Raw genomic sequence first — 24,409 nt, forward strand, 5'->3', positions numbered from 1 at the left:
CTACAGTGTGCACTTGGCTCAATCACTTTGTGCTATTGCACTACTGCAAATATCCTCGAGTTCACCACATCGCCATGAACACGTACAGTGCATGTACACCTAGCACGTGGGCTTATATCCACTATGTCGAAAGAAATTTTCCATCTCCAAGTGCTACAAAAAGGCAGGAGAATGGGAATAAAAAGAAAGGAAATTATACCACTTCTCCCATACTCTCTTCAGTTTCATTGTGATGATAGGCCTCCCTCTCATTCATGTTGTACTGTATGTACATGTATTTCTGGTTAATTGCCAATCATCATTTCCTTGTACCAGTATAAAAAGTGTGTACACGTAAATGCATAAAAAGGTAAAATTGACTCTAGTGTACATGATGAAATAACTTAAAGCACTTCTAATAGTTTTTGTTGCAGATAACAGGAACAAATTATTATGGAATGATAATAAATTTAGTTACTATTTTTAATATTTGCCGAAGACCGACAGTACTGCATATAGGTGATTGGTGTTCCTAAGAAATCCTAACCCATTCATTTAGACCCTCCCCCTCCCTTGTCTTTTCTTCTGTTACATGAACAGATTAATCAATTAACTTTAATTTCCATCTTTCCTTTTGGAGAAACTTGAGATATGATAGGAATTAAATTTCATTCAGAGCTGTAGTTGACCATGTACATGTACTGTACATGCATTTTAATACTTTGGCATATTATTTTAGACTCTTTTCATGTTCATTCAAAATAGAAAGCATTTACCGGTAAGTCTATTTTTAAGCTTGATGAAAGCTTTATATGGTAAAATTTGGCAATGTTTATGGTGGCTATTATTCCGAAATTCCATCTTACAAAACTGCAGTGACCGTAGACTCATGATCACTTTTAACTGATTTATTAATGAAAATTTGAATTTGTAATGAGACTGATAATGAAAATTCGTAGAAATTACTTCTGCCCTCTCAATTTTAGTGATCAATGTACCTAAAAAGTGGAAGCATTTTCTTTTTTTCATCATTGTGAAAAGTGTGCAATCGCAGATATTGCCAGTTGAGACTTTATTAAAGGTCAATCCCTCATCACAAACAAAACTATTCAGTTTTTGTCTCGCCTGCATAGCAGAGAGAGACTATAGGCGCCGCTTTTCCGACGGCGGCGGCGTCAACATCAAATCTTAACCTAAGGTTAAGTTTTTGAAATGACATCATAACTTAGAAAGTATATGGACCTAGTTATTGAAACTTGGACATAAGGTTAATCAAGTATTACTGAACATCCTGCCTGAGTTTCAGGTCACATGACCAAGGTCAAAGGTCATTTAGGGTCAATGAACTTAGACCATGTTGGGAAAATTATTTTCAAAATCTTAACCGAAGGTTAAGTTTTTGAAATGACATCATAATTTAGAAAGTATATGGACCTAGTTCATGAAACTTGGTCATAAGGTTAATCAAGTATAAGTGAACATCCTGCTCGAGTTTCAGGTCACGTGACCAAGGTCAAAGGTCATTTAGGGTCAATGAACTTTGGTCAAGTTGGGGGTATTTGTCGAATTACTATCATAACTTTGAAAATATATGGATCTAGTCCATGAAACTTGGACATAAGGTTAATCAAGTATTAGTGAACATCCTGCTTGAGTTTCAGGTCACATGACCAAGGTCAAAGGTCATTTAGGGTCACTGAACTTAGACCATGTTGGGAAAATTATTTTCAAAATCTTAACCGAAGGTTAAGTTTTTGTAACGACATCATAACTTAGAAAGTATATGGACCTAGTTCATGAAACTTGGTCATAAGGTTAATCAAGTATTAGTGAGCATCCTGCTCGAGTTTCAGGTCACGTGACCAAGGTCAAAGGTCATTTAGGGTCAATGAACTTTGGTCAAGTTGGGGGTATTTGTTGAATTACTATCATAACTTTGAAAATATATGGATCTAGTCCATGAAACTTGGACATAAGGTTAATCAAGTATTAGTGAACATCCTGCTTGAGTTTCGGGTCACATGACCAAGGTCAAAGGTCATTTAGGGTCAATGAACTTTGGCCAAGTTGGGGGTATTTGTTGAATTACCATCATAACTTTGAAAATTTATGGATCTAGTTTATGATACTTGGACATTAGGTTAATCAAGTACCACTGAATATCCTGTGCGAGTTTCAGGTCACATGACCATGGTCAATGGTCATTGAAGGTCAATGAACTTTGGCCGTGTTGGGGGTATTTGTTAAATTACCATCCTAACTCTGAAAGTTTATGGAACTAGTTCATAAAACTTGGACATAAGAGTAATCAAGTATCACTGAACATCCTGTACGAGTTTCAGGTCACATGACCATGGTCAAAGGTCATTAAAGGTCAATGAACTTTGGCCGTGTTGGGGGTATTTGTTGAATTACCATCCTAACTCTGAAAGTTTATGGATCTAGTTCATAAAACTTGGGATATAAGAGTAATCAAGCATCACTGAACATCCCCTGTGAGTTTCAGGTCACAAAACCAAGTCAAAGGTCAGTTAAGGTCAATAAACTTAGGCCATGTTGGGGTAATTGTTGAAGTGCCATCATAACTTTGAAAGTTTATGGATAGAGTGAATGAAATGTGGACATGGGTGTAGTTGACAGTCTTAATAAGTCTCCGTTCAAATGTCATTTATGGTCAATGAACGTGGTATTATGTCATTATATGAATGATGTTTTTGTGAATGATTATTTTATAGTAGTTTTCAAAGTTAGCACTGCTGCTATATTAAATTGCGTAATGCAGGCGAGACTGCCAGAGGCGTTCCGCTTGTTAAAGATAAATTCCAGTTGTGGGGACGATCTCAAAATGACTTTTTACAGAATTTAATATAATGATCACCAAAGTGTCTGTTAGTATTAGGAGTGGGCTATAAATGGGTGATTTTTGGTTTTACTGTGGGAACAGTTTTTTTGTGTTCCTTTTACCTTATCTCAACATGAAATGACAATATTTTTTGTCTCGGGTCCGAGAAAAAAGTGTGCCGGGCCAAAATCCAAAATGGCCGCCAAAACCCCCCAAAATCACAGTTCTGGCCACAACTTTTTTATTTGGTGGTCATTTTCTCTGGTTATGGTGTCTATTCATATGTTTTTGGGGGCAGGCAATTTGTTTTTCCTATAATTAGTACTTTTAAACCATTATTTGTAGAGTTAAAAGGTAATTATACCTAAATTTTCCCATTTTTGTAGCCTTTTTTCAGCCAAAAAGTGGGTTTTATCATCCTGGGGTTCTGGGATATTAGATGGTACGAGGTCAACAATAGCAAGCAGCTTCATGTAGCTATATTGCTTTTATTCCTCCACTTTGGGTTTTACGGATATTTGTGAAATATATCTTATCAAATAAAAGAAAATGTCATTTATACATAGGGGCTATACGGTGTTAGAATGCACTGTACATACTACACTGCATATATCCATGCATTGACCACCATGGCATATGACAAGGCCTGTATATAAACTAGAGTGTCATAGAAATGAGCTTCAATGGTTTAGAATTAGATTGTGAATTTGAATCCTTGTCAGCTGATGTACATGGTGAAACCAGTAACGTAAATTAAACTTACATGTAAATATCACATAAATGTATATATACGTACATCACATTTTTAGCCATATCTTCTTCATTTGGAGGCTTTTTTTTTAACCTGGTTCTGGTGTCTATAAACTGGCCTATGTTTATGGGGTCAGGTAACTACTAGTATCATGGTAATGCTGATCAACAGCCAATCAGAATAAAGGATTGCATGCAAGTTACCATTAAGTTAAGTTAACATAATGGTAAATTTATATGCAACGGGGCCCAGAATAGCTACAGTGTAAATTACCTCTCTCTGCCCCCTGAATTAGCATATTTGACAAAAAATGTCCTCAATTTCTGAGACAAAACATATCTTCAATTTCTGAGGCATCTAATTCTAAACCTGAGAGCTCATTTCTATGACATAGTTTATACAAGCCTTGTTATCTGTCATAGTGGCCAATGCATTTATGCAGTGCAGTATGTATGTACAGTACATTGTACATATGTATACTGTATAGCCCCAATGGATAATTGACATTTTTTTATTTAATAAGATATATTTCACAAATATCCGTAAAACCCAAAGTGGAGGAATAAAAGCAATATAGCTATATGAAGCTGCTTGCTATTGTTGACCTCGTACCATCTAATATCCCAGAACCCCAGGATGATAAAACCTACTTTTTGGCTGAAAAAAGGCTACAAAAATGGGAAAATCTAGGTATAATTACCTTTTAACTCTACAAATAATGGTTTAAAAGTACTAATTATAGGAAAAACAAATTGCCTGCCCCCAAAAACATATGAATAGACACCAAAACCAGAGAAATTGACCACCAAATAAAAAAATTGTGGCCAAAACTGTGATTTTGGGGGGTATTGGCGGCCATTTTGGAATTTGGCCCGGCACACTTTTTTCTCGGACCCGAGACAAAAAATATTGTCATTTCATGTTGAGATACATTACAAGGAATAAAAAAAAACTGTTGTCATATTGAAATTACAAAAAAAGTATTTTTGACCCATGTATAGCCCACTCCTATTAGTATGAATAAAAATATGTGCCAAAGGATTCTGGAAGAAATTGTGTAATTGCTGAGAAATAAGCAAAATAAGCGCGGATTCTGTCACTTCCGTCGGGTCTTTATTCCAGCAATAATAATACACTGTCCCACGTGTGCCTATCTGTGTTGGCGATCTTCAGTGTGATCGGTTTTTAGCTTAGATATTATGATTTCACAAAGTTCAGTTTATGTAACTGTACCAGATCTAGATCCACGATTATATAGTAATACTTAACCTCGGTTTTACAGACTTTCTCACAAAATCAGTATTTTACTGCAACTACTGTCATTCTTTGGAGCCTTTAACCAACAAGCTCTGCTTTTACCTTTGGCTCCCCATATCCACACCTCTCATTTTCTTTCTTTGTCATTATATTACAACCATTTACAAGAATACATTATAGTACTATTTTATTGTTATATTAAGTAAACATTTCATATTTTATGATATTTATTTATGCTTACCTACGATAATTTTTATTGTATGATATTATTGTTTGTACTGAGTTGTTGATTTTGTTGAAAATGTGAAATGTTGATATTCTATGAATAAAACCTTGAACCTTGATTTAGCTTTAACCTTAATCTTTTCGAAAGAGGAATTTTATACGCTAGCACATGTATTTGTATGACACTTAAAAAGTATTTTCTCTCTTCCACATAGCGATAGCATACGTAGGCATACATGGACTTTATAAACAAGATTAAAAGGGTCTTTCTTCCAAATAGCATATAATTATATAGGCCTACATGTACTTCATAAACAAGGTTAGAAGGGGAGTATTCAACAGTATAAAAGACAAATGCAAATACAAATCTTTGAGATATGAGGCTTGTGGTACCATGTGACCAAGCTGGTGTAATTTAAAAATAATGCTCGGAAACAAGGCTAACAGTGACCTTTGGTTTTACATGTAAACAGTGATATCTTTCAGTTTCTGTTCTTGAAATGTATGTTCACAAATGAGACCCTAGATAAATGTATAGGCCTACATTTATGTGTACATGTACATGTACTTCCAGCTTTGATAGTTGGGGAGGGGAAGGGAGGGTAATTGAGTGCTTGTGAGAAAAGGCCACCGCACACCTTTCTGTTCGCGATCCGATTTTGGAACAAATCTCATTTTGCTCATTTTCTGAAAATGTGAATGGAACATATAATTTTATTTGAGGTTAGAATTAATTGAAAGAATACTAATATAACAATTTTGAAAGATTGCAAGCCTTTATTTTGGAGTAAAGGCCAAATTAGTTTTAAATCATAGCCAATCGTACGACTACTATAACGTCATTACGACTAGATATTAAATTCTTAAATTCGCTTTTATTCTAAGAAGGATGATAGCATAGTCACAGATTTGAACAGAGGTATTCGTACGATGATTTTGAACATTACACAGTAAGATATTCCAAGTCTCAATATTAGCATCAAATTCTACTACATTTCATTCTGAAATTGGGTCGCAGACCAATCGTAAGGTGTGCGGTCGCCTTTACAGATCATATTCATTTGTTTGTTTATTTGTTGTTGTTTTTTTGGAGGGGTTATTGAATCATGTACAAGTTTCAAGTTTACATGTATTTTATTGATTTCAAATCCAGACACAAAGGATTACAATCAAAATATAATGTACATGTATTTCAAATTTATTTGTTTAATGGGGGGGGGGTACTAAATTCACTCATTTCTTAAAGATATAAAGATCATATCAATTGGTTTGTGGGGGAGGGGTAGGGAAGTATTGAATCCCGATTTGATTGTGGGAAGGGGGGGGGAGGTACTGAATGTGGTTTGAGGGGGGTGTGGTGGAGAAGAAGAAGAGTACATGTACATGTATATCCACTTGCTTATTAATAAAGATTTACAAGTCATATTTATTTGCCTGATTGTTTGGGGAGGGGGAGGGTCACTTGATGGAAATGTACATGTACATAAAATTTGTTCTCTTGAGAGGGGGGGGGGGGGGAAGAGGTGCATTTAAATCCTCTTGTTTGTTGAAGCCTTGGGATATGAACATTTCTGCTTCAGTGATGCTTATAGATATAAGTATTGTACAGGGGGAAACTAATTAATTATATTCAGCTTTTAGGTTTGTGTGTTAGAAAGGGGAAGTTGTTTGCAACTGGTCTTTATGTTGATACGCTGTGCAGTACAATGCAGTTCAGTTGATAGCGGTAAATCTTACTCAGTTTTTGGAAATTAAATTGCATAGATACTGACATTATATCAAACTAATGACCCATTGTTCTTTCCCTGTGATTGGAACTCTTCTGATACTACATGTACATATAGTGAAAAAGTATTAGAACACAAAACTTACTGCTGGTAATCATATAAAATACAGTTAATGCGGACTTAGGATAGACATGTAGGCCCGTATTCTGGAGTCGGGTTTAACTTAGACCATGGTCTAACTCTGCTAAAATTATGGTAAGCCAAAATTGTTATTAAGTTGTATGTTTCTTAAAATTTACTGTGCTCTTTCCTGATTTGTGCTTCCTAGACAATTATGAATGATTTGAGAGCCAAATGAGCTGAAATATGATATCTCTACTGTTAGTGGTTATGTAACAATTGGCTATCCATACTTAAACCACAACTTTAAACCTGAGTTTAAGTTAAACTCGACTTCAGAATACGGGCCGTAGAGATGGGTCTGGCTATAAAGTCAAATCTCTATGGCCCACAGAAATTTGTTTGACTCTAAGGCAGATTTTGACTTTGAAGAGCATTTATTTAAAGAGATCGATGAAGTTACACAAATGCTTTGCACAATCTGAAGTAAAACTTGACTATAGAGAAGGCTGAATTTTATAAATGCTGACTTTTATAAATACAGGCTTATTTGAATCCATGGTCACGGGTTCTGTACAAATACTGCACATTCATGCAACTATGCACCAATTAGTGGTGAGATATTGTGCGATATTGTACATTTCTCTTGTACTGCAGCACTGTACAAGTACATCTTAAAATGTATTGTGGGATGTACACACTCAAGATAAAAAGTTGAACCAATTTTGGAGGGTGAAATCTTGCAATATTTACCAGGATCTTGTATCGCTTAGCATGGACTTCATTAGATCTGTTTGACAAATGGATCACAGGACCAATTGATTAAGGACATATCAAAGTCCAGGCTTGCTGTGATTCCACATCAATTTACAATATGTGGTTCTGCATTAGCCTAGTTTGGCGAGTCTCAAGATTAATTAGACAAATTAGCTTAGCCCATTTTATTGATCTTGAGATTAAAAAAAAACAAATCCCCTCAGCCAATTTTTATTTATTTATTTCTTTATTTGTTATTCATTTATTTATTCATTCATTCATTCATTTTGAGGGGGGGGGGGTTCTCACTAGCATTTTGATTGTGACCTTTATACGTGTGCATTCATATACATGTACATGTACGTGCTGTTTTTTTATTTGATTAGTGTATAAGGATATTGTATCATTGATAAATAAAAACGCAAAACCTGAGTGCATCTTCACTTTATTATCTTAATAATACACCAAATCTTTTAACAATGACCATAAGGAGGCGCGATAGCTCAGTCGGTAGAGCGGGGGATTCGTATTCCGGTGACCCGGGTTCGATTCACACTTGGTGCGCTATTGCCCTTTGGTAAGGCATTAATCCTCATTACCAGGTCCTTCGGAGAGGACCTTAAGCCGTCGGTCCTCTGGTTGCTTGCTTACAAGCATTCATGCTTTCTTAGCAATCAGGTAAAAAATCCCAACCAATCAATATATTAATCAAAGTTTAATGTAACTTATCGAATTGCCCATCATTTTTACTTCTATCATTGGTATTACGTGTGTGGCTGACAATGATTTACATGTACGTTCCTCTGGCCTGCCTATTGCCACCCGTATCACTCAATGGAATGATGCTGATCATATCCATGAATCAACTTTTAAAAATTGTTGGTATTTGCTCAAAATTAATTATTTCTAATCATCAAAATGGCTGTAATACACAATAGAGAGTGTCTTTAATGCATCTAAGCCATAGAGATGTATTACTAGTTTGCTAGAGTGCGGACTCACAATAGGCGCGCATACTTAACGTTTGTGATTGCACGGAGCACAGTCGGCCATTGCTCGATAGGTCTAGATTTGCAAAAGTACCCGGATGTACCCATAGCTCGTACGTTGTAACGCTGTGAAAAGGATGCTGTCTCCGGCTTTTATCTTGAAGAAAAGAATCCAACCTCATTACATTTGAAAATATGAATGACAAATTGCATCTCAATAAACTATTAGTGTGATTACATGGGGATTATGCTATTAATTTGTCTGTTTACCTGAATTCTAGGGATGAAATTGTCCTAAATAATTTGCATTTACGACTACCTGTCCATTTATAGGCCTATTTAATATAGGTATGAAAGAATAGATAACAATATTGATAATATCACATAATTAAGTAGAAAAAATAAAACATACAATATCAAAAGTAAATTTTGACAATTCAAAAGACAGTGAATCAGCCCATCTTCTCTGGATTTCCCTACCTTTGGCTTTAACTGCATCGTCCTTTGGCACAATTCCTTCATCCACATGATTCAATGTTCTCCGATGTGACCAATTTGTTAATGTCGGATATAATTTTGTAATTTCAATTCATTTTTTTTTTAATTTCATTTCCATTCAAACATAATACGAAGTAATATAAATCGGATAGGCCCTACAATTTTACAGATGAACATTCTTATCTCGTAAAAAAAAAACAGTATAGGCCTATAAAATTGAGCATAAATGGCCTACTATTGCCTTAATTTGTATGAAATATAATAGTTTTTTATGTACAATAATTAAGTTAGTGTTTTGATCTTTGATTACCATTTTATTAGCAAGTAGTATTTAGGGCATCTCATTATTTTTTCTTGTTGAGCCTCCCCTTACACCATCAAAGGTAAAACTACATTGGGTATTCAGTGCACTTTATGGCACCGAAAATGAGATATTGATTTTAAAAATATCTAGAATGACTTTTTATTGTTCCAAAATTTTTTCTTTTAATACCCTTCTCTTTAAGTTAGAATCGGTTTATTTTATTCTCTTTTTAGGGGGTGGGGTGTAATTAAAGTGACATAAGCACTCAAGCAAATTCACAATCAAGATAAAAGTATACAAGAACAGGCGGCGCGACCGGACCCCTCCCTGAAGTGAAAATGAACATTACATAATAAATGATTGTGATTTTATGCATCCGGCGGCCCCCACCACTATCAAAATCATTACGCGACCCTGTAATAACCTGACATAATTTTGTTCATCCATGAAAATCGTATATATCATAAAAACAAACCTGAATGATCAAACTCGGGTCCATACTAGCCAATGAAATCAAAAGAAGAAAATGAGAATATCAAATTAGTATATACTTTTAAAATGACACAAAAAAAATGGAATCTGCAAATATATATCTTGTTTATATACAGAGCCAGAGGCCAGTACGTGCCAGTGTTTGGAATTCTTTGCCATTAAGTTAGTATTCAAGCGACACACTCAAATTCAATCAACACAATTTTAAGACAGGTAAATTAGGATGATCACTCAACAGCCGACAATTTTAATATCTTATTCCAAGTATTTGTCAGTTTCACAATAGGCCTATTATTGCTTAATATTATGTTTGGTTTTCGTACTCACAATTTTGCAAAAGTTTTAATGGTAAGTTTATTAAGTTTGCATGTATCTAGATCTTTCAGGATATTGTTATCAATTGGTTTGATACACTCAGTTGTAGTAATAATATTCTTTTTAGTATAATACAAATTATAATATCCCACTCTCGCTCTGTTTCTTCTCCTCTCCTCCTCCTCCTTCCTCTCCTTATTATTCGTTCCTTGATTTGTTCACATAATATTGGTCCAATCATGGGATCACCAGCGAAATATCAACAGAATATTTCAGCCGGTTTGCCGATCAGCTTAGTGTTTCAGCCAGGGTGAATCAAGTCTAGATTTCCAGAAAATCAAAGAGAAAATTTTGTATGTTGCGTTAAACACGCATTGTAATTTGTTTATCATGTTTGCAAGGCAGTACTGTAAACATAATTCCCCCCATTTATAGGCCTCCTGTATACATTGCAAAATTGTACGACTGCAGGCGCGCATTTGATATGCAAATTTTGCTGTCAACAAACTTTTCTACATTGATTTGCACGTAAGAAAGTAATCAAAATGATCGGATGGTTGCCAACATTGGAAATCTAAATCATAAACTGATAGATTCATCAATAAACTGGACCAATGCATAAATCATTTTCAAATATTATCAATAAAGAGTCATTTCATGACTCACAAGTTAGTGTGATGACGGTTACATCGACGTTTAAAACCATGGGGAAAAGGCCCTATTCTATATGATTTCTATGTGTAGATCTATATATGGAAAATAAATTATAACAATTATTTTAAAAATGAAGAAATAAATTATCAGCACCATGGTTATGCCTAGGCCTACATGTACATGTTATTTTTAATATTCAACCCTTCCAAAATCATTAGAAAAGTCATATTAATGTATCGAAATGTTTAATATGACCAAAGCAAAAACAATTGGGGATGTATCATTGGCCTGTATATTATGCGCTATTATAATAGGCATTTTTGTTCTCAGTTTTATTAGATTTTTTGTTAATTTAAACTTTAATTCAGTGCATTCAATACTATTTAACTTTTCCATTTGCTTTCGCGCTCATATGTCATCATTTTGTTCCGTTTCTGTGCTATCACTGTACATGCCCCATAGGTACTGTACGCGCATGGCAGGCTGAGAAGAACTATCGAGTAATGGTGGCCGGTCTCCGCGTAATCACAGCGATTTGACGAAGTACGCCCTCTAGCGTTATTAGTATGTACATGTATATCTATGATCTAAGCACTGTACAGAGTCACCTGGCCTCATGCGGCAGCATGGCTACCATGTCATGCATCAATGTGCAAGGAATTTCTTTCTTGGTGTATCTTGCTTCAGCAAGGGGCAGAGTGGCAGATCATGCCAAAGGATGCTTGTCCAGCAGTTCCTGGGACTAATCGACTGATTCATATCACCTGTGGTACATACATATACATGTACTATATGCACATGTATCACCAGAGGAGCTATGGTTTGGGTTAGACGATTGTTGGTTTTAAACCAAAACCATATTTTAGTAACATCGTGTACATTTCTCTTCTGTCTGTAGGAGCAATTTTGGCAATGGGAACTACTACCAATGCCACTAACACCACGGCTGCACCAACAACCACAGAGGTACCTACCACCACAGCGGGGCCTACCACCACAGCGGTGCCTACCACCACAGCGGCACCTACTACTACAGCGGCGGCAACAACTACAAAGGCACCAACCACCACAGCGGCACCTACTACTACTAAGGCACAAACCACTACCAAGGCGATGACCACAACCCCTGCACCGACCACGACGCCGATGCCCACACAGACAACTTGGATGCTGGACAACGGCAACAAGTCCTGTATTTTGGAACAGATGGAAGCTAAATTTTCAATCATGTATGAAATGATAAATGCAGAGAACAAAACTGTCCAAGTGAGTTTCAGATGTAATTTATTGACCACGATGATCATGAATTCATCTTTAAAAGATTTGATACATAGATGAAGTGAGAACATTTCATTTGTTACACAATTTTTAATGATTAAATTGATATAATTCATTTTGACAGAAATTGAAATTAAATATTGAATCTTTTGGTCAATCCACATACAACTTTAATGGAGGAAATTTTCACTTGAATTCCTGAAACATGTTCCAAAATTTTAAACATCGGCTGAAATACTCTGGATCATATATCAAATATAGGCAAATTATGTCCTCAATCAAAAACCTGAATGAACAAGCCAGGACCGTAGAAGTATTAAGCTTCAGTTATCACATTAAGCTTCAGTTATCACAGAAAGGTAGAAAAATCATATTAATTTGCTTGATCAGCCATATCTGTTCATGGTATTAAATGAACAATTCCCAATGCTGATTAAATCCAAGGCTTTTGCCTTCTCTTGAATTAGATATGATATACAATTTTATCAATCTTACATGCATATGTGTGTTTCGTTCCATAAAGAACCATACATTTTGCAAACTATGTGGGTCGAATTGAACGATTCAGCATGCAATTGTATTAAATGAATATCTGCAAATTGTAATTTTTCTGTATGTTTGTCTGCTTATCCAGTCTACAATCACATTCAGTCTGCCCCAGGAAGCATCGGTTGACGCTGCAAAGAGCGCTTGCGGCAGCAACGAGACCATGCCCAAGCTAACCCTCGTCTTTGACGATCCCGTTTACGGCAACAAGTTTGAGCAGTTTTTCACCATGTCCGCCAACGACTCCGCCCTCACCAACATAACTCTTGCGCTCAACCACACTGATCCCTTGTTCCCTAACAGCACCAAGGCCGGTATGAATATGAAGTGGGATGCAAAGGTTTTCCGTGTGTTTTAATGCTATACAAATAGATAAAGAATTATTTGGTACCAGGGGGTACCAAATTATGAATGCCATTTTGTTTAATTATTAAATTAATTTAGGATTGTACCCTGGCTTCCCAAAAAGTCTAAATATATTTTATATAAAATGTTATTATTGCACCATGAAAATATGTTTGAAATGCTATAATTCTGTTATTATTGTTGTTAACTTGAAATATTAGCAAGTTTTCCCACCGACAGGCAGAACAAATTCTAGAACGTAGTACATGTATCGAAAATGTCCGTCGAATGGCAATGAAAAGCTCGGAGGTCTTTGTGAAAAATTTGTAATCCGGAACAGCAGTTCGTCCTACGTTTCGGAGCTGACAAAAAATTGCAAATATCTTGTTTGTCAAGAGTCCAGAACCAAACTTTCATTTTGATTCACCAGTTTTCGACAATGAATTCTAGGTCGTTCATTGTTATTAAAGGGGAAGTTCACCCTGAAGAAAACTTTGTTGTAAAAATAGCAGAAAAAATAGTAAAAAATATTGGTGAAGATTTGATGAAAATCCGTTAAAGAGTAAGAAAGTTATTAGAGTTCAAAGTTTTGGATTTGTGACGTCATAGACGAGCAGCTGCCCCATGTGTTATGTAATATAAATTGCATGAATTTCAAATTTCGCATGGTTCCTGATGACTTATTTTTGTTTTTTATTCAAGATCGGGTGTGAAATGATTTGTCTATTGATATACAAAAAGTAAAGTGAAAACCATTTTCAATTTTCTGAGAAAATGACATTTCATTGATCTTTTACCATTCGCTATGTAGGAATGCTGCTCGCATATGACGTCACAAATCAAATAATTGGAATTCTAATAACTTTTTAACTATTTGATGAATTTTTCTCAAACCTTCGGCAATATTTTTTATCATTTTTTCTGCTATTTTTACAATAAACTTTTTGTCAGGGTGGACTTCCCCTTTAAGAGTTTTAACAATACATTTTCTTTGTTCTTGAAAGCGTTCTGCGTAGCGATGGGAAAACTATCTGTTGATGCAATAGGGAAACCTTAGTGATATGGTACTGTAGGGTCGCACATGGTATTTACAGTACCGGCTAAAAGTCAACTGAAGCAATGTTACAGTTAACTTTCAAGTCTTCCTTAGTTTTTTCATTTAGATTTATCTAATGAGGGGACTATGAATAAAGTTGATATGCATTTTCACAAGTGGATGAGACAAAATGTGACTATGCTTTGTTGATTAATAATAATGATAATATGTGTGATATCTTATTGAGCGCACACACCTTCTTGATACTTACTTTCATTGTTTAATTTTGCTCCTGTGGTTTAAGATAATTATTGACCAAGAATCTGTCATGTGTCCATGTCATAGTTTTTACCGTTGCCCCACTAACCAGTGAATATATCTGTACTATTCCCCTGATCAGGTCAGCTGGTGATGTACTCTGCCACCCTTCCCAGTGCCACATTCATGGTCAACAATGGTAATTCTTACCTCTGCAATGCCCTCCAGATGTTTAAGGTCAACATGGACGCCAATGTCACCTTCTCAAGGGTCAAAGTTCAAACAGCTGATATCGTAGACAATAAATTTGGAAATGGTAAGAGAGTTGATAAAAAAAAAAAAACCTGGGTTGGGATAGAGAATGGTTGTGATTTATTTGTCTTTTGGTGTTAGGGCAATTCCAGCTCCAGTTATATCACCAAAACTGTAACGAGGCAAGTGTTGAGCTGTAACTCTGCCTTTAAGTCAAGTCTTTTGGGACCACAGATTTCTGTTTGACTTTAGGAGAAATTGGACAAAGTAGAGGACTGTAACACCACTTTTCCATAATCTGGTTTAAATAATTGCTTCGACATGGGAAAATATTTGACTTTATTTAAGGGTTGATCTTATACGCAAGTTAACCTGTATATACATTCAGACTACTTTCACTTCAAAATTATATTAACAATTGATCAATCTCTCCCACCATGTTTCTTCCTTGTTTTATGATCATAGTATCGCAGTGCCCTCAAGATACGCCCTCTACCTCGCCAGCCCCCACCTCCAGCATGGCGCCCATGACCACCGCCTTCCCACCGGCAGACAACTGGAACATCACCTATGATAACAAGATCTGCATGATGGTCACCATGTCCCTCGAATTCAACATCACTTATAACACTACTAAGAACAAGGTGAGAGTGGTGTTTTGTAAAGCTTTGAATGACTTTAAGGTAATGAGGATGAATGCCTTTACCAAAGGGCACTAGTGCAACAAGTGGAAATCGAACCAGGGTGACTGGAATCCAAAACACCTGCTATACCGACTGAGCTGTCATACCTCCTTCATCTGGGCCTTACAGCTCTGATTTTTAAAATAAAATCATTAACCACTGTCTTCAACCTTGTCAGTCAAAGGAACTAAGATATGCATAAATACCGATATTATTTCCAAATTATTTCAAAATATGTGATAAAACAGTCTTAAATTAGTAGATAATATATGCACAGTATTATGATTTTTTGAAAAACAGAGAGAAAAGCAAGGTTAAAGAAAATGCGATGTAACACAAAAGAAATGCTGAATACCTGATTGTAAAATGGTGTGTGCAAAAAGCCAAGGTATGGCTATAATGATGATAACAATGATAATGACTATCCAGTGCAAGGTACTTTCAGTGTTGATACTAGTTGTTTAACCTGCCTCATTTCATATCCATCTCTGTGCACAGAACAAAACTGAGACCGTAGTCCTCCCCAAGACCGCGAATCCCTCCAACTCAACTTGCGGAGCCAGCAACACCAGCTCCACTTTCATTCTGACCTTCAAGGAAGGCTGGATCCTGGAGCTGGACTTCACCCTCAACACCACCTCCAACGTCTACAAGAACACCAACATGATGCTCACCTACAACTTCAATGATTCAGCCACGAACGGTGAGTGACAGAGGATGATGGACGGTTTTTACCCCCATCACAGCTAAATTCGCCCCTGAAAAGTCCCAAAATGGAATAATAATAATTGGCATTTATGTAGCGCTTTATCAATCTACGACTGTTCAAAGCGCTTCACAATTATTATTACCCGGTCACTGGATTCATAGCATTTCAAGCATCCTGTTAGGCGCAAACTTGCTAACCCAACCACAATGATGGTTGTTTCCTACCGTTACCCAATTAGCACCTGGGTGAGAGTGGCAAAGTGTGGATTGACGCCTTGCCAAAGGACGCTAGACCATGGTGGGATTCGAACACACGACCCTCTGATTACAAGGCGAGAGTCAGAACCGCTACACCATGGCGCTTCCACGTCGGGGCGACTTTGTTTTCGGAAGTTGCCCCAGGATCTGCCACAAACAGGATTCAAGAATGTTTAGAAAATCAATTATGCAGTAAATTAAAGTAGTGTAGTAGGTTTCACGGTATACCATGTGTCTTCCTCAGGCAAGTGTTGCTCCTGAAAAAGGACCACCCAAACTCTTAAAATTTTAAAACTTTCAAACCAAAATGTCATTATCCTCCCTCATGCAGAAGATTGATTTTCTAAATAGATCAAGTATGACAAAAACCAGGCCCGGCCACCTATTAGGTTAACCGGCAGGTTAAATTTACATTGTTAAGCGCATACATAAGTCACAGTACATCATACAAAACAATCACAATACATGATTATATTGTTAAAACATAAATATACAATAATAACATTGAATATATAAAATACAAAATAAAAATTAGTTCAAACATTAACAGGTGCATACACGTAGAACCGAGCAGTAGAGCAGAGAGAGAGAGAGAGAGAGGAAGAGAGATCGAGAGAAATAGCAGGAAAGACGATAGGTGAAAGAACAGGATAGATAGGAAGAGAGATTGGAATAAATCATGATACTGTTCAATACATTTATATATCTAATATCTTGAAATGGTCAAAATAAATGATAATGGTATTTCAATTTACTACATAATTACTTGTGCGAAAAATAGCCTTTAAAAATCAAGGAGAAATTAAAAGGATAGAAGTAGCCCCCAAATATTAGTTAAAGGAATGGTCCAGGCTGAAAATATTTATATCTTAATATATAGAGTAGAATTCACTGAGCAAAATGCCGAAAATTTCATCAAAATCGGATAACAAATAATAAAGTTATTGAAGTTTAAAGTTTAGCAATATTTGTGAAAACAGTCGTCATGAATATTCATTAGATGGGCTGATGATGTCACATCTCCACTTTTCATTTTCTTATGTTATTACATAAAATCATAATTTTTTCATTATTTCATACTTGTGTGAATAATATGTCTCCCTTATAATGAAATAAGTTGCAGCAATAAATATCTAATGCACTAAATCAGTTGTCAATCCAATTTTTCTAGTTCTTGGAGGAAAAAAATTGAATAAACCTAATTTCATATAATAAAATACAAAAGAACAAGTGGAGATGTGACATCATCAGCCCACCTAATGAATATTCATGACGACTGTTTTCACAAAATATTGCTAAACTTTAAAATTCAATAACTTTGTTATATGTTATCTAATTTCGATGAAATTTTCGGCATTTTGCTCAGTGAATTCTACTTTATTTATTAAGCTATACAAACTTTCAGCCCGGACCATCCCTTTAAAGATCCCATTGTGAAAAAATATATATATATGTATATTTAAAAAGTAGAAATGGATTGCTTCCCCTAGTCCAAAACTTATTCAGAGTTTGTAAAACTGATCCAGATCACATCATAGACATCTCAGCAACTAGTGAGTGACTTTTCAGGGCCATCTTCATTTTATGTTTTGTGTTATAATCGTGTAAAAATTGACCTAACACCAACACCAAAAGTCAACACTGAACTTGAAATCACCCATTGAAAAAAAAAACTATAGAAGCATGTTCTCCCACATTTTTAAAATGATCTTTAAACACATATCTCATGAGAGTTTTTGTGGCACTGCTTGATATTGGATAATCCTTATTGACTTTTTCTTCTGCAATTTCAGGTTCTGCCACAGCCTCGACGAAAGAAAGCAAGATCGAGGCAGCAAAAGGAAAGTATTACAGCTGTCAATCCGAGGACGAGCTAAATGCAGACAATGTTGTCTTTATTCTTCATGATGTCAAGATTCAGCCATTTGCAATTTATACAAATCAGACGTACGGTACAGGTAAGTGGTCAATGAGGTTGCATGAATAGTGGTTCAGTGGAGAAGTCTCTGAATTTTGGATCACAAGGTTCGAGGTTTGTCTACATTTGAAACTCTCCACCCATGTGTAGTAAATGGGGTGCCTGGTTGGAAGTAAAAAATGCTTTGTGGGCGTGATCCGGGTAGTGTCACTAAAATTTTCTTTTAAGGTCAAGTCCACCCCAGGAAAATGCTGACTTGAATAAATAGACAAAAATCAAATTAGCATTATGCTGAAAATTTCATCAAAATTGGATGTAAAATAAGAAAGTTATGACATTTTAAAGTTTCGCTTATTTTTCACAAAACAGTGATATGCACATCTAGGTGAGTCAGTCGATGATGTCCATCGCTCACTATTTCTTTTCTTTTTTATTGTTTGAATTATACAATATTTCATTTTTTATAGATTTGACAATAAGGACCAACTTGACTGAGCCATATAATATTAAACAATGCTAATTCCACATGTTCAGGGAGGAATTAATTGTTGTATCACTTGACATTGAGGAGAAAATTAGAATATTTGATATGATAAAATACAAAAGAAATAGTGAGTGAGTGATGTCATCAGTTCCCTCATTTGCATACCAGCCAGGATATGCATATAACTGTTTTGTAAAATCAAGCAAAACTTTAAAATGTCATAACTTTCTTATTAAACATCCGATTTTGAAGAAATTTTCTGTGTTGTGCTTGTTGAATTTTTCTCTTTTTATTCAAATCAATTTTTTTGGGGGTGGACTTGTCCTTTAAAAACGCAAACAATAGGATGGATTACTGCTCTACTGTGTAAGATAATCATTGCTGACACTAATTTTATTACAAAGGAGGCATGTTTTTTACACGTATGAAAATATGGACTCGTTTTGATTTCAAATAATGAAATAAGAAAATGGAACTTAGGTACATGGCAGCTTCATTCCACCAATTGCATATTGATGATGACATGTATAAAACTGAATTAAAACATATTACTGAACTTAAAACTCAATTTCATATCAGATTTTGATGAAAATTTCAGTGCTTTTTCATGATGAATTTTACCTGTCTTATTTAGATATTATTTTTAGCCTGGAGTGCCCCTAGGAGGAGGCTTAAGGCTTGGTCCCACTGCACTTTGGGATGCAGAGAGGATGTAAAACAGAAAAGAATCTTGCCATCCATTGGAAAACGCTATTGTATCCGTTGTGTACTCATTGCATAAGTGTTTCATACGCTCCATATCCATCAAGCATCTGTCCACTGTGGTTTCATTGTTCGCCCGTTTTGTCCATGGTCTGGAGCGGATGAAAACGGATGGACCCATCCCAAAATTTTGCTTGTCCGTTGCATCCGTTACGAGTACGTTTTATGTCCGTCGGCAGTGGGACCAGGCCTTTAGTTATTAAACATTTCATAATAACTTTAAAAGGGAAAACAAAATTTAATTTATTTTCATATTGTCACCCCTTTGCAGAGGCACCTTGCCCAGCTGACAGCTCGCTAAACAACATTGTACCAATTGCAGTGGGTTGCGCCCTTGCTGGTTTGGTCATCATCGTGCTCGTCGCTTACCTGATCGGGCGTCAGAGGAGTTCAAAGTCCGGTTACGAGTCAGTCTAGTCTGGACCAAGACGGGGGACAGAGCCGCCCCATCAGGATTTCTTCATTTCCCTCAAGAGCAGCTATGATAATAACCTACATCTGAACATCTCACGATGGTGATTTGATCCCATTGAACACGATTCCATTTTGGTCCAGCACAATATTTACAGTATATCTTTGCCCCAGTTATCTTTGGGTTGTGGCTTAGTAGGTGCAGGATGGCTAGTGGCACAAAAGCATCTTGTACATAAGGAATCTAAACTGGAAGGCCCGCATTCTCGAAAGAGGTTTCAGTTGAACCATGGTACAAAACCATGGACTCTGCAGACTTTTGTACATAATTATGCTTATTTTCTTGCGTAGACTATAAAAAAATTTAAAAAATCAAATTTTTGCAAAGGGCGCTAAAAGGGAAACTCGATATAATTCAATAAATCTGCATAAGCCATGGTGATATACCAAAGTATTCTGAAAACACCTTTGAGAATATGCACTATTATGCCTGAAGGCATTCACACTTGTCATTTAAACACATTGAAAGTGATATTCCAAAGTGACTTAAACAGGATGGATGTTACCACTTCAGTGCATGTTCCTCGTGACACGTGAGGTATATTAACTCAGTGTGAAATTGGTGATTATGGATTAATCGTATTTAAGGTTTATTCCCTCTATTGTTCTCAAACCATTGTGGCATCACAAAATCTATTGCATTTCTGGTCATCCTTTTCCTTGCACAATTGAAACATTTTTTTTCTGCGGGCAGCTTGATAGAATATTGAATATGCAAATGTATGGTTGTTTTTAGCATGAAGAAATCTTGATGGTTCAGGGGTTGTCATGGAAACAACCATCTCTGTCATGTCCCCTTCTCTTTCTGGAGTTGCCAAAGTTTCATCAAAGTTTGAAAAATCTTTGATACAAACAAAATTTCTTGTTTTTCTGTTGTGTCTGTCTAGAAGAGTAGCTCTTATACATCTCTTGAAATACCGTTAAACAAAAAAAAAAAAAAATTTGGAAGTGTGATCCATCTGTGTCACTATCATGGTTGGTGTTCACGGCTCTCTCTGTTTGGTTTTGCATTTTGATATTTGATAATGCACAACCATAATATGTGTGAATAATGCTCAAATGGTGCCTAAAGCCGGTGAAAGAGAAGGTGTTTGCTTCATAAATCTGCAGATAGATACATAGGTCAATATACTAATGTTAAATTTCTTGTGTCCACATTTTTTGCATTCCTAAATGTATGTGTTAACGTGTGATCCCACTCTTAGCGTTTGTGATATAATATCCTGGCAACTCCAGGAAGAGTGACTCATATTCTTTTTTTTTAATCATTGAAATTTGGGTTGTATACAATGGAGATCACTTTTTTTGCATAATGGAATGTTGTTGATAAGTTAATATCAGTTTGTATGCGGCATAATCAGATCTATTTTCGTATCCGTTGAAGTACATGAATGTTTATTATTAAATGTTTATTTACGGTTGTGTGTATGATATAGATATATATACCGGTATATGAAAATGCCTATATTTTTTCCATACTTCAAGTAACTATAGTATCACTCTTTCTGTTTCCTTACTTAGTTTCATCAATTTTTTTGTTGTTGTAAATTTGAGCCATAGTACTTGATTATTTTCCTGTGCGTAATGAGCAAATGGTCGGTGCACGGTTCCCACTCCCGACTGGTCAACTCGAGTCAAGCACGGGGAAGGTATTTTCGATCAGGTCAGGTCAGTCTAGTTCTAAAAATAAAAAATAATTGCTTCTGTTATTGTTCAAATTGCTTAATATAAACTATCTTCTATTTACTTTACTAGATCTTACAAGTTGGCAATCTTATCTGACATGTTTTTCATTTTATATACATTTTATGTTAGTATAGTTAATATTGTGAATGATATGATGTATATTATTATTTTCAAAGAAATGGTTCTACCAATATGTTTTAAGTTTATATAGATTTATGTTGTTAATTCGAGATATTGCAATGAATGTGTTGAATCAAATTCAGTGCGAGATTGCAAAACCTGTTGCCTTGATATTTAAATTAGAAGGGGAATATGATATTTGTGATTTTTTTTGTTTTATGTTTCTTAAAGCAAGAGATGATGAAAACGGATAGCAATAAAATCTTTTGCAAGAAATTATATTAACAGACTTTTGTCAGTTATGTGTAAGGGAAGTGAAAGGAAGGTATTACCTTCCTTGCCTTGTGCTTTCGAGGCAGTAAACGAACTTGGCCCTGATCTGGGGGGGGGGGGGGCAGAAGTGTGTGCAAAATTTCTGCCAAGATAAAAAAAATAGGAAAAGGTTTAAAAGTCACCATTATACAAGCAATTACCAAAATAACAGGCACAGGTCTCCTGTGATTTTTCTGTATCGTGTTGTGTTATCGGACGAATTCAGCGTGGTAAACGTTACTCATACATACATGTATATGAGCCTTGTAAGATGAGAAAGAATTGATTGGTCTTATTTCCGTCAAATTTGGCATCGTTTACAAATTGTCTGTGAAGTTTCCTTGCAGATTGATGATAAAATGTCTTAAGAAATTGTGAGTGGTATGCGGTTGAAATAATAAGATGAAAATTTTTGAATGACCTGTGTATTGAGCTGTACAAATTTGTTCAATTTGTTTTTCATTTATGTGTCGTGTACATGTGTAGTTACTAAGTACATATGGAAAAATGTGGTTCAATTGTTAAAGATATTGGCCCGTATTCTGAAGTCGGGTTTAACTTAAACTCAGGTTTAAAGTTGTGGTTTAAGTATGGACAGCCAATTGTTACATAATCACTTTAAGTAGAGATATCATACTTCAGCTCATTCTGCTCTCAAATCATTCATAATTGTGTAGGAAGTATAAATAGATGATTGTCTTCACCATCGATGAATCAGGAAAGAGCACAGTAAATATAGGAAACATACAACTTAATAAAAATTTTGATACTTTTGGCTTCCCATACTTAAACCACAACTTTAAACCTGAGTTTAAGTTAAACCCGACTTCAGAATACGGGCCATTATCATTAGGTGATTTGATTCATGCAGATGCATGAGATCATTATTTTGTACTTTAAAAGTCGCTTCAGATGTAGCTATTCAAGATTACACAAACTCACTACCGTCATTTGAATATTAAGGGTGTTAGTGTAATGAAGTTGTGGTATTCCACCAGAAAATTGAAATGTTAAGGTCAATGTTTAAATGAAAATTGATGGTTTCATGTAGGGTGTTGAATTCTAGTGTAGGTGTGGAGAGGAAGTGAACACTCAGCAGAACATGTATTGAACTTATATCATGCGAAATTGACTCTGTAGCGTGCTCATGGCGAGGTTGGTGTTAAGTTATATGACCCGATGATGAAATAATAATAATGCAAATTGAATCAATTTTTAACCCCCCAAATCAGTTTTTGAGCTAGGTATAGCAGCATGGATCACACTCTTATCAGCAACATCATTGCAAACCTTGATGCCTAACACCAGTATCTCTATGTCTAGCACCAAACAAACATCTCCACCAGTGGATGTTGGTGTTGATGCTAAGTATCAACACCAACATCCACATCAGCACCAAACACCAACATCTACATCAGCACCAAAACCCAACAATAATACCAACACCCAGCACCAACACTGAACATTAACACCACACTTGAAATCACCCACTAGAGCTCATTATGATAACAGTGTTCCTAGCTTGAAATGACTCGATGTAATATTATGGTATTATAAGCAACATGTATCAAAGTTCCTAAATTCATCCTCCACAAACTCTAAAATGGGAGATTACTTAAAACTTCTCCAGTAAAGTAATATTTTAACATGTATTTTTAAATCATTGCATACTCAACTTTTTAATCCTTGAGTTGGGGAGGGGATTTTGATTGATGTTTTTTTACAGAACTCCACGATTAATTGGTTCAAAACTTTTCCATTTCTTTTTCTCTGGATTAAACTTCATGGTACATGTACACTTGTAGGAATAGTAACTTGATATTCCATATTGTTATTTTCATTTTGTAAACTTTGCTTGAATGATAAAGGCCTAGTTAATGAAGAGGAGGAGAGGATGGAGGTGATGATGAGGATGGTGGTGGTGGTGGTGATGATGATGATAATGATGGTGATGGTAATATTTGTAACAGCTGCTGGTGATTGTAATAATAAAAAGATGATGATTGTAGTTATGAAGATTATGATGATGATAGTGTTTGTGGTGGGTGGGGATAAGTTTATGGATGAGATGTTCGAATTCACCATTTGCCGGTGAGTGCCGTAGTCTTTGCAGCAATTATGTACATGCCGCCTATTATTCCATTCTGTAATTTATGTTAGTGGTGCCCGGAATAGTGTATTCTTCACATAATGCACATGAACATTGCTTAACAAAACGAGACAAACATTTCATATTTAATCTTCATGTTTGAATATGAAAAAAAAAAATCAGTTGGAATATTGCAGCTTTGAATCAATTTTCAACCATAGGAGGGAAATGTGTTCTGGGTACATGGATGTGCATGTTACATGTATGTCACGCTACAAAGGTGTATAGAAAATG

At 35.7% G+C, this 24,409-nt stretch overlaps 1 protein-coding gene across 1 annotated transcript; it reads left to right on the forward strand.

The window, feature by feature from the left end:
• Window positions 1–11,809: 11,809 nt before the first annotated feature.
• Window positions 11,810–22,443, forward strand: LOC129278676 (lysosome-associated membrane glycoprotein 1-like). Its single transcript, XM_054914821.2, has 7 exons — window positions 11,810–12,175; window positions 12,822–13,047; window positions 14,515–14,688; window positions 15,090–15,268; window positions 15,806–16,010; window positions 18,067–18,231; window positions 19,709–22,443. The coding sequence occupies exons 1-7, from the start codon at window positions 11,822–11,824 to the stop codon at window positions 19,852–19,854; spliced, it is 1,449 nt and encodes a 482-aa protein (XP_054770796.2). The 5' UTR covers window positions 11,810–11,821; the 3' UTR covers window positions 19,855–22,443.
• Window positions 22,444–24,409: the final 1,966 nt, after the last annotated feature.

The sequence above is a fragment of the Lytechinus pictus genome, chromosome 16 (genome assembly GCF_037042905.1).
Source record: "Lytechinus pictus isolate F3 Inbred chromosome 16, Lp3.0, whole genome shotgun sequence".
Classification (NCBI taxonomy): Eukaryota; Metazoa; Echinodermata; class Echinoidea; order Temnopleuroida; family Toxopneustidae; genus Lytechinus; species Lytechinus pictus.